General features: G+C 41.8%; 1 protein-coding gene across 1 annotated transcript in view; it reads left to right on the top strand.

Moving 5' to 3' along the window:
- Nucleotides 1-1398: 1398 nt before the first annotated feature.
- LOC114668398 (zinc finger protein 569-like) overlaps nucleotides 1399-15412 on the top strand; it is a 31196-nt gene continuing 17182 nt past the window's right edge. Inside the window, exon 1 of the mRNA XM_051934071.1 lies at nucleotides 1399-2482. Within this exon, the coding sequence (XP_051790031.1) occupies nucleotides 1669-2482 (814 nt within the window). The 5' untranslated portion in view covers nucleotides 1399-1668. The remainder of the gene's footprint in view (nucleotides 2483-15412) is intronic.

The following is a 15412-nucleotide window of genomic DNA, read 5'->3' as shown; positions in this document are numbered from 1 at the left end:
GTCCACCTGCTCTATTTATTTAGATGGGGTGCAATTAATTCACATCTAGGGCTGTCAGATCGAATGTCACTATTCAAATATATTTCAAACGTATTTTAAAAAAAAGGTCTTATTTGAAGACAAAAGCAGACATTTGATTTTTAAAGAGCGGCTGTTTTTATTCATTTTGGCATCATGCTAATCCTGACACGTTAGGCAATGCAACACTTTTTTACTGTTTATGCACATCAGTTTTTATAATTTTAAATGGTTAGTTTTTTGTTCTCTTTATTGATAAAACTTACCAAGCACACCCCTTCACAATGTAGTTTGGGACAATTTGATATCCCTGACTGTTTAATGCTTAAATGTTGTCATTAATGCAAAGGGAATATAACTGTCGTACTTCTGATATTCCCTTTCTTAATACAACATTTTCAAATCCTCACGTTTAAGAGCCTCTTCAGTGTCAGTAATGGATATTTAGTTACCTTAGCTAACTCACAGTGTCCCACAATTAGTCTCCATTTTATGTGGCTGATTGCTCAATGCCTAAAAATATGGAGTGTAACTAAAAATATTGAGGCCACCGCTATTACAATATTGACGCATCTGTGAAGGAGATCAGAGTAGTCAGAGTGTGCAGATCCTGACTTAGCACATTTGTAGTGCAGGATGCCAGATGAATGTGGCAAGCAGGACCCACACAGCATTGTCATAAGCGCTTCATGCAATGAGTGAAAATATTCATAATTATGGAGTGAAGCGCGCTGTCAGCACATGTGGCTTGTGAGGATTTCCACTCCTGCTTGTGGCTGATTGTTTGGCTCGCTGCCCTAACAAGTGTTTAGTGCTCAGTCATTCATCAGTTACAGACTGAAGACAAACCATCTTTGCAGATCCTTCCTTTCCATAGATGGTTCTTCTATTTAAATAATCATTGCTTGAGTGACACTAAGATTTTTTCGGTTTGTTATTTCTGAGGCCAGTGCTGCCACCGTGACTGTAATAATAATGTTGATGTTACACCCAGAATCATTGATCTATGTCTGAGTATTTTTAAATATTTACTCACTTTTATTTTGAACATTCATTCCTAATTTTTGGATTAACAGTCATAACAGTGGTTTATCTCACTGATGAGCCCCGAGCCCCCTTACCAAGGATAAAGCCTTCTCTGAAATGTCCACGCAGCCCCAAGGCCCACATACCCCTCTTACACACCTCTATCTCTTTTTGTTTATGCATTTCTGAATACTCTTCACATAATCCTTGTTTGTGTGCCTGATTGTGTTTTTCATAGACAAATCACAATGATCTGTTATAAGTTTCAATTAGATTTATGAGTGGAGACTGGTTCATAATTAATACAATTTCCATTCTCCATTTTACTTCTCTTATTCCAAGGGTAATTTTTTTCTTTGCACTTGGGATTCCATTTCAATCCGAATGAACCCATCCTCGATAAAGTGAAAGTACTGATGGTTGATCTCACCTCTAAGTGTTTGTCTTTCTTAGAAATGCACCTCTTGTTTCCATGTTTGTATTTCTGCAGCTTCACAAGACAATGGCAGCTTCTCCTTATCTTCATTGGCTCAGACGGCTCTTCAGTGCACATCACAACATGCAACAAAAGAAGAAAATTTAAAGAAACTTACATCTGGATCGGAGCATGAGACATCAGATTCTATGCACAATGATTCTCGACTGGTAATGAAACTAACGACACTAAGTGCCATCACCAGTCAATTCAATTCAGACTCAAACAGTGTCCACCATGAGCAGACAAAAAGGTTTAAAAGCAGCTCTCAATCCAGGGATGGTAATCAGAGTCAAACACAGCAGAAGGTGTACCAGTGTTCTGAATGTGGCAAGCAGTTCAGATACAAAAACAGCATTTACAATCACAGAAAGATTCACAGTGGAGAGAAGCCATATTGCTGTTCTGAATGTGGCAAACGATTTACACAAATGAGCAGTCTCTACTCCCACAAAAAACTTCACACTGGAGAGAAACCATATTGCTGTTCTGAATGTGGCAAACGATTTACACAAATGAGCAATCTCCGCTCCCACAAAAGACTTCACACTGGAGAGAAGCCATATTGCTGTTCTGAATGTGGCAAGCAGTTCAGACACAAAAGAAGCATTTACAATCACAGAGAGATTCACAGTGGAGAGAAGCCATATTGCTGTTCTGAATGTGGCAAACGATTTACACGAATGAGCAGTCTCTACTCCCACAAAAAACTTCACACTGGAGAGAAACCATATTGCTGTTCTGAATGTGGCAAGCAGTTCACACACAGAAACAGCATTTACTATCACAGAAAGATTCACAGTGGAGAGAAGCCATATTGCTGTTCTGAATGTGCCAAACGATTTACACGAATGAGCAGTCTCCGCTCCCATGAAAGACTTCACACTGGAGAGAAGCCATATGTTTGTTCTGAATGTGGAAAATCATTCACCAGCAGTAGCGCTCATCAAAAGCACAAAAAACGTCATACTAAACGGAAGGGACAGTAGGGACAATATACACCCTACACCAAGCCCTGTCACCACATCTAAGAGAATAACAAAGGTTCACTCGTGTCTTGAAAGTAAGCAAACTAAATCATTGCTGAGAAATTAACCCAAAGAAGTCCTGAATGAGTAAGCTGGATGGTGAAGAATAAAAGGAGCAGAGGAAGAAGTGAAACGTAACTCTTCATAATACTTAAGTCTTGATGAGTGTCTTCATATGGTGGGCTTCATTGTATGTGATCCACCTCACACCTCATCAAGGAAAAAGTACTTTTATAATGTTAAACGGACCTAAAAAAAGTCATTCATAGTGGCCACACATCTCCAAGGATGGAAAGGTTCTGACCCCACGTCTCAGCACTAGCATAAGTGATAATGCAACATCTCTAGAAGAAGAGGAGAACACCTCCATTGTGATGTAAGTCTAAATGCATAGTGTTGCTGGTCACTCCACAGTTGAACTAGTCAGGCCACAAAAGCACACAACTAGAACAAGAAGTTAAGAGGACTGGACACAGTTGAATGTTCTGCTGAAGGTTAACAGAGGGTTGTGTTCTGCCACCTTTATGCAACAAATCCAGATTTTCTAAATAAAGGATATGTCAGAATAGCCTGTGACAAAAAAAAAGAATCCTGCAGAGTAATCTCAGTTTCCAAAAGAAATCAGATACCTAATCAAATATCCATCCATCCATTATCCAACCCGCTCTATCCTAACTACAGGGTCATGGGGGTCTGCTGGAGCCAATCCCAGCCAACACAGGGTGCAAGGCAGGAAACAAACCTTGGGCAGGGCACCAGCCCACCGCAGGGTGCGCACTCACACACACAAACACACACACACTAGGGACAATTTAGAATTCCCAACACACCTAACCTGCATGTCTTTGCACTGTGGGAGGAAACTGGAGTACCCGAAGGAAACCCACGCGGACACAGGGAGAACATACAAACTCCATGCAGGGAGGACCTGGGAAGCGAACCCGGGTCTCCTAACTGCAAGGCAGCACTACCCACTGCGCCACCGTGCATCCCCCTAATGCAAACATCAAATGTCTAATTGGGATAATTTAAGAAAGAAAGCAGATTAGTCCATAAATTACAACATTTTCAATGAAAAACAAAATAAGAAATGAACTGGAAAAAATAGAATCCAGATGACTTGAGAATAAAAATTGGGAAGAAGAAATGGAGAGACTTCATACTTTGTGGGCTTAATCCTAACATGAAAGCATCAGCATCCAAACTAAGTAAAAAAGAGGAAAACAGGCATAGTTTAAACAAGTTCAGAAATAAACATAAAATATGAACAATCTCACTCCAAAGATGATTACACAAATGTGGAATGTCTTTAAAAGTATTTGATTCTCAAATGAAGTGAATGCCAATAATACAGAGAAGTTTTGGAACAATTAAGAATGGAAGGAAGACTGAGGGTGACAGCAAAATCCAGTGTGCAACATAAACCATCCAAAGACCACAAAAGCAATCGGCTCCAAGTGGTCAAGAAGCAGAAGACCAAGAAGAACAGAAAAATCTACAAGCACTTAATAGAAAGTCACCAACAACAAAAAAAAAAGACAATACCCTAAAAATGACAGAAAAGATCCCATCAATTGAAGACAGAGAAATCAAGGAAGGCCTCATGGACCTCACTGACATTGACAAGTCCAGTCTTAAAAATAAAAGGTGCCAAAGCACTTCTTTAGAGTGATGCCTTTGGGAACCATTTTAGTTCCTAAAAGAAACATCCCCAAGAAGGTTCCAGACACATCCTTTATTTATTTCTTTAGATCCATAAGGATGTCCGTACATATCCATGAACAGAAGATAACAGATTTATAAAATACCAGTGGGTTCCTGATTTTCCAAGGCCTCTTGCTATATGCAGTGACACAAGCTAAGTTCAGGTGTTCTCAGCCTTTTAGGACCCTGCCAGGTAGCCTACTAGAGTCAAGTCAAGTCAAGTCAAGGGACTTTATTGTCATCCCATCCATACAGTGACACAAAATAACATTCAACAGGACCACAGTGGTGCAATTTGCACATAAACACAGGGCAAGTGCAGCACAGGTAAAGAACTATACCATACTATAATGAAAAAATAAATGATAGGTAAGTAGATAAATATAAAAAAATTGAAATAGATATTAATAAATAAATAATCAATAAAAGTAAAGCTAATAATAAAACCACAGTAATGACAAATGTACTGCATGTAAATTTTTACTTGGTGCAGATCTGAACACAGGTGGGCCATACAGAGTTCAGAGTCCAGATAGCCATGGGTAGAAGCTGTTGTAGTGCCTGGCAGAACTGGTTTGGATGCTACAGCACCTTCTGCCAGACTGAAGTGAGATAAAGAGACCATGGGAGGGCTGGGAGTGGTCCTTCACAATGTTGTGAGCTTTGCAGATAGAACACTTTACAAAGATAACTTAACGAACATTTCTGCTGTGTGTACTATCCACTGCTGGACCTGATGGTCAGAGACACTGCAGTTCTCAAACCAGAGAGTGATGCAGCTGGTCAAACGTTCTCAATGGTGTTCCTGTGGAATGTGGTGAGAAAGGGGGCAGGTAGTCTTACCTTCTTTAACCTTTTGTCTGGCCATGGATGAATTAATTGACCAAGTAAGGTCAGCTGCCAGGTGCACACCAAGGAATTTAGTGCTCTTGCCCAATTCCACCTCAGAGCTCTCAATAAGGAGTAGGGTGTGGACAGCATGGGCTTTTCTAAAGTCAACAATTGTCTGTTTTGTTTTGTCCACATTAAGAGACAGATTGTTGCACTTGCACCAGTCTGCCAATTGTCGTATCTCCAGTCTGTAAGCTGACTCATCTCCCTTGCTTATGAGACCCACCACCGTTGTGTCTTAATGATGGTGTTAGATCGGTACGCAGCCATACCGTCGTGAGTCACCAAAGTGAACAGAAGTGGGCTGAGTACACTGCCCTGGGGGGCTCCAGTGCTCAGCATGTTGGTGCTGGAGATGGTGTTTCCAATGAGGACTGTCTGGGGTGTCTTTGTCAGGAAGTCCAGGACTCAGCTGCATAGGGAACAAGGTAGCCTAGTAGACCCAACTTCCCTATGAGCTTCTAAGGGATGATGGTGTTAAAAGGTGAACTGAAGTCAATAAAGAGTTTCTTTTGTCTAAATAGGACAGGGCCAGGTGAAGATTACATCCAATTGCATCTTCAGTGGAATTTTTTCGGGCGATAAGCAAACAAGAGAGGGTCATGTGATGTGGGGTCAGGCTTTCAAGTGGCCCGAGACTCAAAGCACTTCATGATGACATGTGTGAGTGCTAAAGGGTGATAATCAATGAGGCAAGAGACAGAGGACTTCTTTGGCATGAGGATGGTGATGGTGGTGGTTTTGAAGCACTGGGGGATGATGGCCTGCCTCCGGGACATGTTGAAGATGTCTGCAAAGATGTCCATCAGCTGATCTGCACATTCCCTGAGAAAGTGGCTATGTGTGTTTTCTGGTCCAGTGTCTTTGCATGGTGTTTAAATTCAACAAAGTTCTTCTCATGTCAGCACTGGACAAGCACAGTGCCTGTTCCTCCATTGAAGATTAATGAAGACATTTATTATGAGATTATTCAAGATATTAAAGCTTTCTGTTTGTCTCCATGTTAGGACACTTTTCAAATTCCCAAAGAACCAATTTCAAAAGCAAAGGCCCCTTCTCTGCATGAAGAGGTCATTGGTCAAGCAATGGCTCAACAAGGAACCACACAGGTTAGGTGGATTGGTGATTCTAAATTGACCCTAGTGTGTGCTTGGTGTGTGGGTGTGTTTGTGTGTGTCCTGCGGTGGGTTGGCACCCTGCCCAGGATTGGTTCCCTGCCTTGTGCCCTGTGTTGGCTGGGATTGGCTCCAGCAGACCCCCGTGACCCTGTGTTCGGATTCAGCGGGTTGGAAAATGGATGGATGGATGGATGGAACCACACAGCCCAGCAAAGTGCCATTAAAGAACCATTATTTATAAGAGTTTACACACACACATCTATAAAGGAGAGATGCGACCAAGAACATCAGCATATGGAGCAGTAGAGCAGAGTTCAACACGGTCATAACTGAAATAAGAAAGCCAACAGCATATAACGGATCAGAACTGTGCAGCAGAGCTTCTCACCTCTGAAATAACAAAGCAAAGGAAGATCAGAGTATCCTCTCAAAAATGCTGGGTCTTTATTGGCACTTTAGAGTTCTTTACTGGGTTGTGTGGCACCTTACAGAGTCATTTTTTAACCAAATATCATTTCATTCTGGGAAGGGTTCTTTGCATATGAAGTTGGGTCTTTGTGATTTGAAAAACTTTCTAATATGTAGGAGAAATCTGAAATCTTAGGCTACTTATAGGACTGTAACAGATTAAGAAAACCTGAACATAGGCTGTGTTATTGTATGCAGTGAGAGTCCTTCTAAAATCAGGAAACTGTTGGTATTTTACACATCTGTTACTCATTTAAATAAATAAAGGATTCTTCTGGATGGGTGTTTGTGGAACCCAGGATGGCTCCCCTATGGCATCTCTCTGAAGAACCACTCTGGCACCTTTGTTTTTAAGAGTGTATGAAGAAACTGACTAAACTACAGAACTACAGTCCAACACGGATGACATTAATAGGAGGCAGAGGTTTATACAGAGAGAGACAATCAAGTCACCGGATTACTCCACTGAAGGAGGGAAAAACAACTTGCTTGATAGCACCACAGATGTATCAGGAGGTCAGTGAAGGCCGAATAGCAGACTATGAGGAGGAGCGGGTGGTCACTTGGGACATGTCAAGGTGATGTTGGGGAACCAGGACGGTTTATAACAGCTTTATGTTCAGCTTTGTGACAGATAAATATCTTTATGATTATACAGATTATACAGATTATACAGATAATATACAGATTATAATTCTAATTAAAAATTATATTTATATATATTATAATTATATTCTAATTATTATAATTATACAGATTATACAGATAACCATCTTTATGACGTTGGGGAACCAGCTTTATTTTTTATTTATATTTTTCCATCCATCCATTATCCAACCCGCTATATCCAATCTACAGGGTCACGGGGGTCTGCTGGAGCCAATCCCAGCCAACACAGGGCGCAAGGCAGGAACAAAAAACCCCGGGCAGGGCACCAGCCTAACGCAGATTTATATTTTCCATCCATCCATCCATTTTCCAACCCGCTGAATCCGAGCACAGGGTCACGGGGGTCTGCTGGAGCCAACATAGGGCACAAGGCAGGAACCAATCCCGGGAAGGGTGCCAACCCACCTCAGGACACACACAAACACACCCACACACCAAGCACACACTAGGGCCAATTTAGAATTGCCAATCCACCTAACCTGCATGTCTTTGGACTGTGGGAGGAAACCGGAGCGCCCGGAGGAAACCCACGCAGACACGGGGAGAACATGCAAACTCCACGCAGGGTGGACCCGGGAAGCGAACCCGGGTCTCCTAACTGCGAGGCAGCAGCGCTACCACTGTGCCACTGTGCCACCCAATTTATATTTTTGTCAAGTGAATTTATGTGAAATGCATTTGTCTAAAGTTGAATCAGTGACACTAGACTACGTTCCTTAGACTTCTCAAATGTTAAAGACACTCCTGTGTGAGTAATGGCAGTGCTAAGCTCATTAGAGGCTGAGCAAGTATGCTAAAAATCATTCATGGCATCCATGCACAGGTCCGTCTTTTTAGAGGACCATGATGTGAGTGGCCAGTCAGACGGAGCACTCAGTCATTCTGATGAAGACAAACTAATCAGCAGAAGTGATTTTGGGCCACCGGTATGGTGTGCCAATGTTCTTTCATACATCAATGTACGGTATATTCTAGTAATTCTGAAGCGTGTTCTTGTATGTAATTTGCTGACAGACCTGCTTCTCATTGTTTGTAAATACTTCATTGTTTGAAGTGTTTAAACTCGAACGTTCATAACTATTACATTTACAATCAAACTGGGCAGTTCACATTAGCTTTCTTTGATTTGGGTAGTGCCATTAACTTCTAATTATGCAATGCACAAATTCAGACTCGTATTGTCCTTCGGCATTAATCGCTGCAGCCTCTCCCAGCTTCCTTAATAGAAGACGCATTTCTTTTTTGTGTTATTATAAGCTTTGATCCACAGTTACTTTTAGATCAACTGCTCAAAGGGCTGCCACTGTCTCTGCTATGTGTTCTTGTATTTTACTTCATTTATTTTTTTGACAATTAAATAAAGCACTAAACTTTTTTAAGCTGTTTGTATTGCATATGATTCATTAAGTGTGTACGCAACATGTGGAAATGAATGCAGTAAAGGTGCAGACAACACCAGTATGGAGAACAGAATACGGCTGATGAAGATGCATGTGTTTATGACTTTATTGCTGAGTTTATTTCCGTACTAAATTTTGGCCTGCACACACATGTGCCATTTCCTCCATCTTCATTGCTTGGTGGACTTTAGGTATTTTTGGCTTTTATGTATTGTCATCTGATATTACATATGGCCAAGCATTTTTTACTTGATCCAGAGCAGGGCTTCCTAACCTTGGGGTGCTCTCCCCACCTGGGTGTGTGACAAAGGGGACTGCTGCGTTGTGACTCACCAGAATTGAGTGAGGTGCGTTGTACGACTTTATTGCAGTGCGTCACTAGAAGTTACAGGAGACATAAAAAGGTTTGGGGCAGCCACCCATATATTATGCCCTGGAGGCAAAAGGGATGCATTTCTAAGGGATGTCTCTGGTTCAGAGTCCAAAATCGAACTGATGAGATGTGGTAAAGATGGTAGGCTTTAAAGGTCTGCCCCGGAAGTGACGTCATCATGGGCATCAGAACTGGAAGTGACCCGTGTGGGATTTTCCCAGGAATGGTCTGCAGAGGATTGAGACAGAAAATCAGTGCACCTCGTCCTCACCTGGTCAAGCATGGAATTCGGTATTCAGTATTCGGACCCTTTAGCTGCCTCCCACGCACACGTGTGTCACAAGTGCAACTGGTGTCTTGCACTGTGTCACCATTTGTTGGTCATTTATTAGTTTGTGCTCCAGTCCTATGATATGAAAAGAACTGAGCATGCAATTATCACCTGTAAATGAACCACAAAAGTGTGTGGTCTCATGGGTTGCTTGCTGAGGGCTTTTTCCCCAGTGGGGACTGGGTGGTCTCTTGACCATGGAACCCCTGCAGATTTTGTTTTATTCCTCTGGCCCATCTTGAGTGTTTTTTTTGTTTCTGTCCTCCTGGCCATCGGACCTTACTTTATTCTTTGTTACTTAGTATTGCCTAATCTTATTTTTGTTTCATATAAACTTTTCTTTCTTTATCTTGTAAAGCATTTTGAGCTCCACTGTTTGTGTGAAAATGTGCTATAGAAACAAATATTGTTGGTTTTTTTTAAGAGGATGGAATTTGCACCTTACAATGACCAATAGAGAAGGGTGAGGTCAAGTATTGATTTCAGCGAGAGCCCTGATTGTGACACATCACTGGTTTCGAGGTTAGGTCGACATTTTTGTCAGGGGGGACTGAATTGGATGTAACACCTGCTGCTTACATTCAGCCCATCTCTCCTGCTGGCGGTGCTGGCAGTAGCACAGCAATCTGAATTGTGTGGCACATCTGTTTTCGAGCTGCAGTTGCCGGTGTTATAGGAGGGACAAAGCTTGGCGACTGGTTTCATTGTTTATTGGCCCATTGGCACCCGTTAATTCACGGGGTTCTCCAATCCCCCAAACCCCTCGATCATTGATTGTATGTCAGTTCTATGGTGCTTGAGATTTCACACTTGGATCAACTAAGCTTCAAGGGTGACACATTTACAAGATGATTGAGATTTATTAAAGTAAATAGCTCCATTTATATTTAAATTGTATGCACTGAGTTAGAAGATGTATTTTCCTGAGTTCAGTTTGTTCACCCGCAGCACTGGATATGGTTCAAAAATTAGAAATTTGACTACTTCATCTTCAAATGTGATATTCGTTTTCCAGGAGGTGCATAGATAAATCAAACATTTTCAGAAAAATCTACCAGAACTTAATAGAAAGTCACCAACAACAAAAAAAGTATGTAAAGACAATGCCATTGAAGAACTGGGATTTTTAAGAATGTACGGCGCCGCCATCTCATCTCGCCATTCAATACATTTAAGTGTAAAGTGCATCTTTCTGTAATGATATAATGGATTCCAAATTATCTGCTAATCCACCTATCTTGGTATCATCTGCAAACTTAACCAGCTTGTTCCTTATATTCCTATCTAAATCATTTATATTTATTAAAAATAGCAGTGGCCCTGACACTGACCCCTGCTGGACACCAGTCTTATCAGTCAATTCTGATGAGGTTCTTCACACCATCACCCTCTGCTTCCTGTGTCTGAGCCAATTCTGCACCCATCTACAAACATCACACTGAACTCCCACTTCTCTAAGCTGGATGTCCAACCTCTCATGTGGCACCTTCTCAAATGCTTTCTGAAAGTCCAGATAAATAATATCATAAGCTCCACTTTGATTGTATCCTTTTGTTGCCTCCTCATAGAATTCCAGCATATTAGTAAAACACGACCTCCCTCTTCTGGACCCAGGCTGACTGTTCAGAAAAACTCCTGTCCTTGCCAGGTGTTGCTCAATCTTATCCTTAATAATTCCTTCCATTAATTTTCCTGTGATGCATGTTAAGCTTACTGGCCTTTAGTTCCTGGGATCTGCCCGGTCACCCTTTTTATATAATGGGATGATATTTTCCACATAAGAGGATGAACAGCAGTACCCCAAATACAGGGGAAGTGAGGGACCCCAGTCTCACCACACCATGAGAAGTGAGCCCAGAGTTCACAACACTGGATGATAAAATATGAGATGAGAGGGGAGGACCAGACAGTAGGTAGAGCAGCCAGATACAGAGTTGGCAGAAGAAACAGAATGGATGCAAATTACATGGATAGTCCATGCATGCGTGTATGTTTTTTTATATACTTATTTGTAATTAATTGATATGCTAAAGTAAATCTGTATATATAGAAGGGTGTCATGGTGCTTCCTTGCAGCTGGAGACTGGGGTTCTCCCTGAGTCTGTATGGGTTTCTACCAGGTGGTCTGCTTTCCTCCCACATTTGAGGCCATGTCACAATAGACAACTTTGCCAGTAATTTTAAGTCATTTACACAATCTCAGTGAGTCGGGGGTGGTCGACGGTGCACTCACATGACTGCCAGATATCCGGTGTGACATACCCCATCACACACGCCAACTAATCCGGGACTTACCCCATTATTTACAGCGGTGGACTCTGTGTGACTGAGAGCTGACAACCAATGAATGCTAATCCAGATGTACAATGCAATAATGCCTATGATGAGGAATAAGCAAAATGTGTGTTTTGGATCTTTAAAACAGAAGAGAAGTTTATCTGTGTGATGTCTTATGTTTTATGTACCAAGACAATCCTGACATCCCCAATGACTAGAAGTCATGTAATGTGACATCAGCTTATAGGCAAATCTGTGCTGTTAAACTGGCCCTAATATACAGTATGTTCATCCTCTAATGGACTGGTGCCCTGTCCAAGTGTTGTTCTTGACTTGCACACAGGCTGGGTTTCTGGACAGGCTCTACCAGCCATGAAACCCTACTCTGGAATAAGTGAATTTAGTAAATAGAGCAATACACAGTATGTACAGTCATATGAAAAAGTTTGGGAACCCCTCTTAATTCTTTGGATTTTTGTTTCTCATTGGCTGAGCTTTCAAAGTAGCAACTTCCTTTTAATAGATGACATGCCTTATGGTAACAGTAGTATTTCAGCAGTGACATTAAGTTTATTGGATTAACAGAAAATATGCAATATGCATCATAACAAAATTAGACAGGTGCATAAATGTGGGCACCCCAACAGAGATTTGACATCAATACTTAGCTGAGCCTCTTTTTGCAAATATAACAGCCTCTAGACACTGTCCTCCTATAGCCCTTGATGAGTGTCTGGATTCTGGATGGAGGTATTTTTGACCATTCTTCTATACAATCTCTCCAGTTCAGTTAAATTTGATGGCTGCTAAGCACAGACAGCCTGCTTCAAATCATCCCATAGATTTACGATGAAATTCAAGTCAGGGGACTGTGACGGCCATTCCAGAACATTGTACTTCTCCCTCTGCATGAACGCCTTTGTAAATTTCGAACTGTGTTTTGGGTCATTGTCTTGTTGGAATATCCAACCCCTGCGTAACTTCTACTTTGTGACTGATGCTTGAGCATTATCCTGAAGAATTTGTTGATATTGGGTTGAATTCATCCGACCCTCGACTTTAACAAGGGCCCCAGTCCCTGAACTAGCCACACAGCCCCACAGCATGATGGAACCTCCACCAAATTTGACAGTAGGTAGCAGGTGTTTTTCTTGGAATGCGGTGTTCTTCCTCCGCCATGCAAAGCGCTTTTTATTATGACTAAATAACTCAATTTGTGTCTCATCAGTCCAAAGCATTTTGTTCCAAAATGAATCTGGCTTGTCTAAATCAGCGTTTCTCAACCCTTAAGTATTTGCGACCCGAGTTTTCATAACAGTTTTAATCGTGCCCCCCCTAACATTTTTAATAAAATGTTTTCCTGTATTTTTTGCTGCCAATACACCGCTACAAGTTTAAAATTTTCCTACGAATAGCGAAATTACATCACATATGGCAACATCCGTGCCCCCTTTTTGTTACTTCTAGGGGAGTGCGCCCCACACTTTGAGAACCGCTGGTCTAAATGAGCATTTGCATACAACAAGCGACGCTGTTTGTGGCGTGAGTGCAGAAAGGGCTTCTTTCTCATCACCCTGCCATACAGATGTTCTTTGTGCAAATTGCACTGAATTGTAGAACGATGGACAGATACACCATCTGCAGCAAGATGTTCTTGCAGGTCTTTGGAGGTGATCTGTGTGTTGTCTGTAACCATTCTCACAATCCTGCGCATATGCCGCTCCTGTATTTTTCTTGGCCTGCCAGACCTACTGGGTTTAACAGCAACTGTGCCTGTGGCCTTCCATTTCCTGATTCCATTCCTTACAGTTGAAACTGACAGTTTAAACCTCTGAGATAACTTTTTGTAGCCTTCCCCTAAACCATGAGACTGAACAATCTTTGTTTTCAGATCTTTTGAGAGTTGCTTAGAGGATCCCATGCTGTCACTCTTCAGAGGAGAGTCAAGGGAAGCACAACTTGCAATTGACCACCTTAAATACCTTTTCTCATGATTGGACACGCCTGTCTATGAAGTTCAAGGCTTAACCAGCTAATCCAACCAATTTGGTGTTGCAAGTAATCAGTATTGAGCAGTTACATGCATTCAGATCAGCAAAACTACAATAATTTTTGCACAGCCAGTTTTTCACATTTGATTTAATTGCATACAACTAAATACTGCTTCAATGAAAGACATACCACTGTTATCTTTTTTGTTGAAAGTAGAGTACATTTTTATGCAGGCTGAGAGGGGTTCCCAAACTTTTTCATATGACTGTATGTGCATATAGATTCTTTCTTTAAATGTAGTCCATTATTATTCTCCTCTGTACTTCTCTTCATCTTTTTGTCATTGTAGCCTAGTAAAGCTGCGGTGAACCTTTGAGAAAGAGAGAGAGAGAGAGGGGGGAGGGGGGTTGGCTGTGCTGTCAGAAGGGGCGGAGCCTGAGAGGCCGAGCAAAGGGTTTCTGTTTGTTCGTGCGGGAGTCACAAAGCGTGAAGCACTTGGAGAGCAGCGCAGATTAGAACTGCTTCGTTGTTAAAAGGCATTAACATGGATACGTAGCCACGAGAAGAGTAAAAAGAAAACACATCATCGGGGCCACGTGGAAATGCTGCTGCTGTACTGCTAGTTAGTCACGTTGAAGACAAGATTCGAGGAACAGGAAAGGTACGTACTCGTGCCATTTACGCGTGGGATAACTTCAGAAAAAGAGAGCACTGAGCAGCTTGCAGGGATCACAATCGTCAGAGAGCCTCGTCAGCTCCCCAAAGTAAATTTCTATAAAAGTCCGTACAGTTGATGCTGCACCTGGACACTCCTATTCTATGATTGTCCGCCTGGTGTCTGCACAACTACAGCTCGCTGCGATGGCGGTTTTCTTAAACAGTAAAAGTTCAGTGGCGCGCACTGTTTCTTTCTCTCCTTTATCCGGAGTGTATTCCTTGGCTTTAAAGTGTGAAACCCGCCTGCCCTTTACACAGACCACCCCACTTGGTCTTTTAGTCGTCCTAGACAAGCGCCTGCAGACCCCGTTATGAAAACCGTTATGTTTCCCGTGGAGCTCAGTGAATCCACGTGGATTTTCGGTAGGAATTTGGGAAAATTGCGAGGTCCCTGTTGATTTGCTACTTGGTCCGCACGAATTTAAATGCCTCTTATGTTATCAGTGGAAATTCTTGGTGATTCGGAGGTTCTTTTTATTCCAAACCAGGTACCCTGGCACAGTTATATCAGGATGAACTGAATCCGCATTGAAATGCACAAGTACTTATAATTTTTGGCATCGTATGACATTTTAGTTATTTCGCATATAGGTGTAAACTAGCATTTCAGTGAATGAGCGCTTCTTGTTTCATTTTCTTGCTGCGAGTCTACAATCTTTCTAGGTTTGCTGTGACCTTGTACCGAGCAGGACGGACTTCTTCAGTTTATCACGTATTGTACACACTTGAGCTGCTGCAGGGCCTCTCACTCAGCCGGTCAGCTTCTACAAAGCGCAGGAGGTGCGTCTGCCTCACATTTTTTGAGACTTATTAATAAATTAAGTAAAACCTTGTTAGTATAGTTAATTACATTTCTTGTTCAGTAAGAACAATTTAAGATAAGATGCGATTTTAATGAAAACAAGCACGTTAAAAGTAGACCTCG

Source organism: Erpetoichthys calabaricus, chromosome 1 (assembly GCF_900747795.2).
Source record: "Erpetoichthys calabaricus chromosome 1, fErpCal1.3, whole genome shotgun sequence".
NCBI lineage: Eukaryota > Metazoa > Chordata > Cladistia > Polypteriformes > Polypteridae > Erpetoichthys > Erpetoichthys calabaricus.
This window is presented reverse-complemented; position numbering and strand designations above follow the sequence as displayed.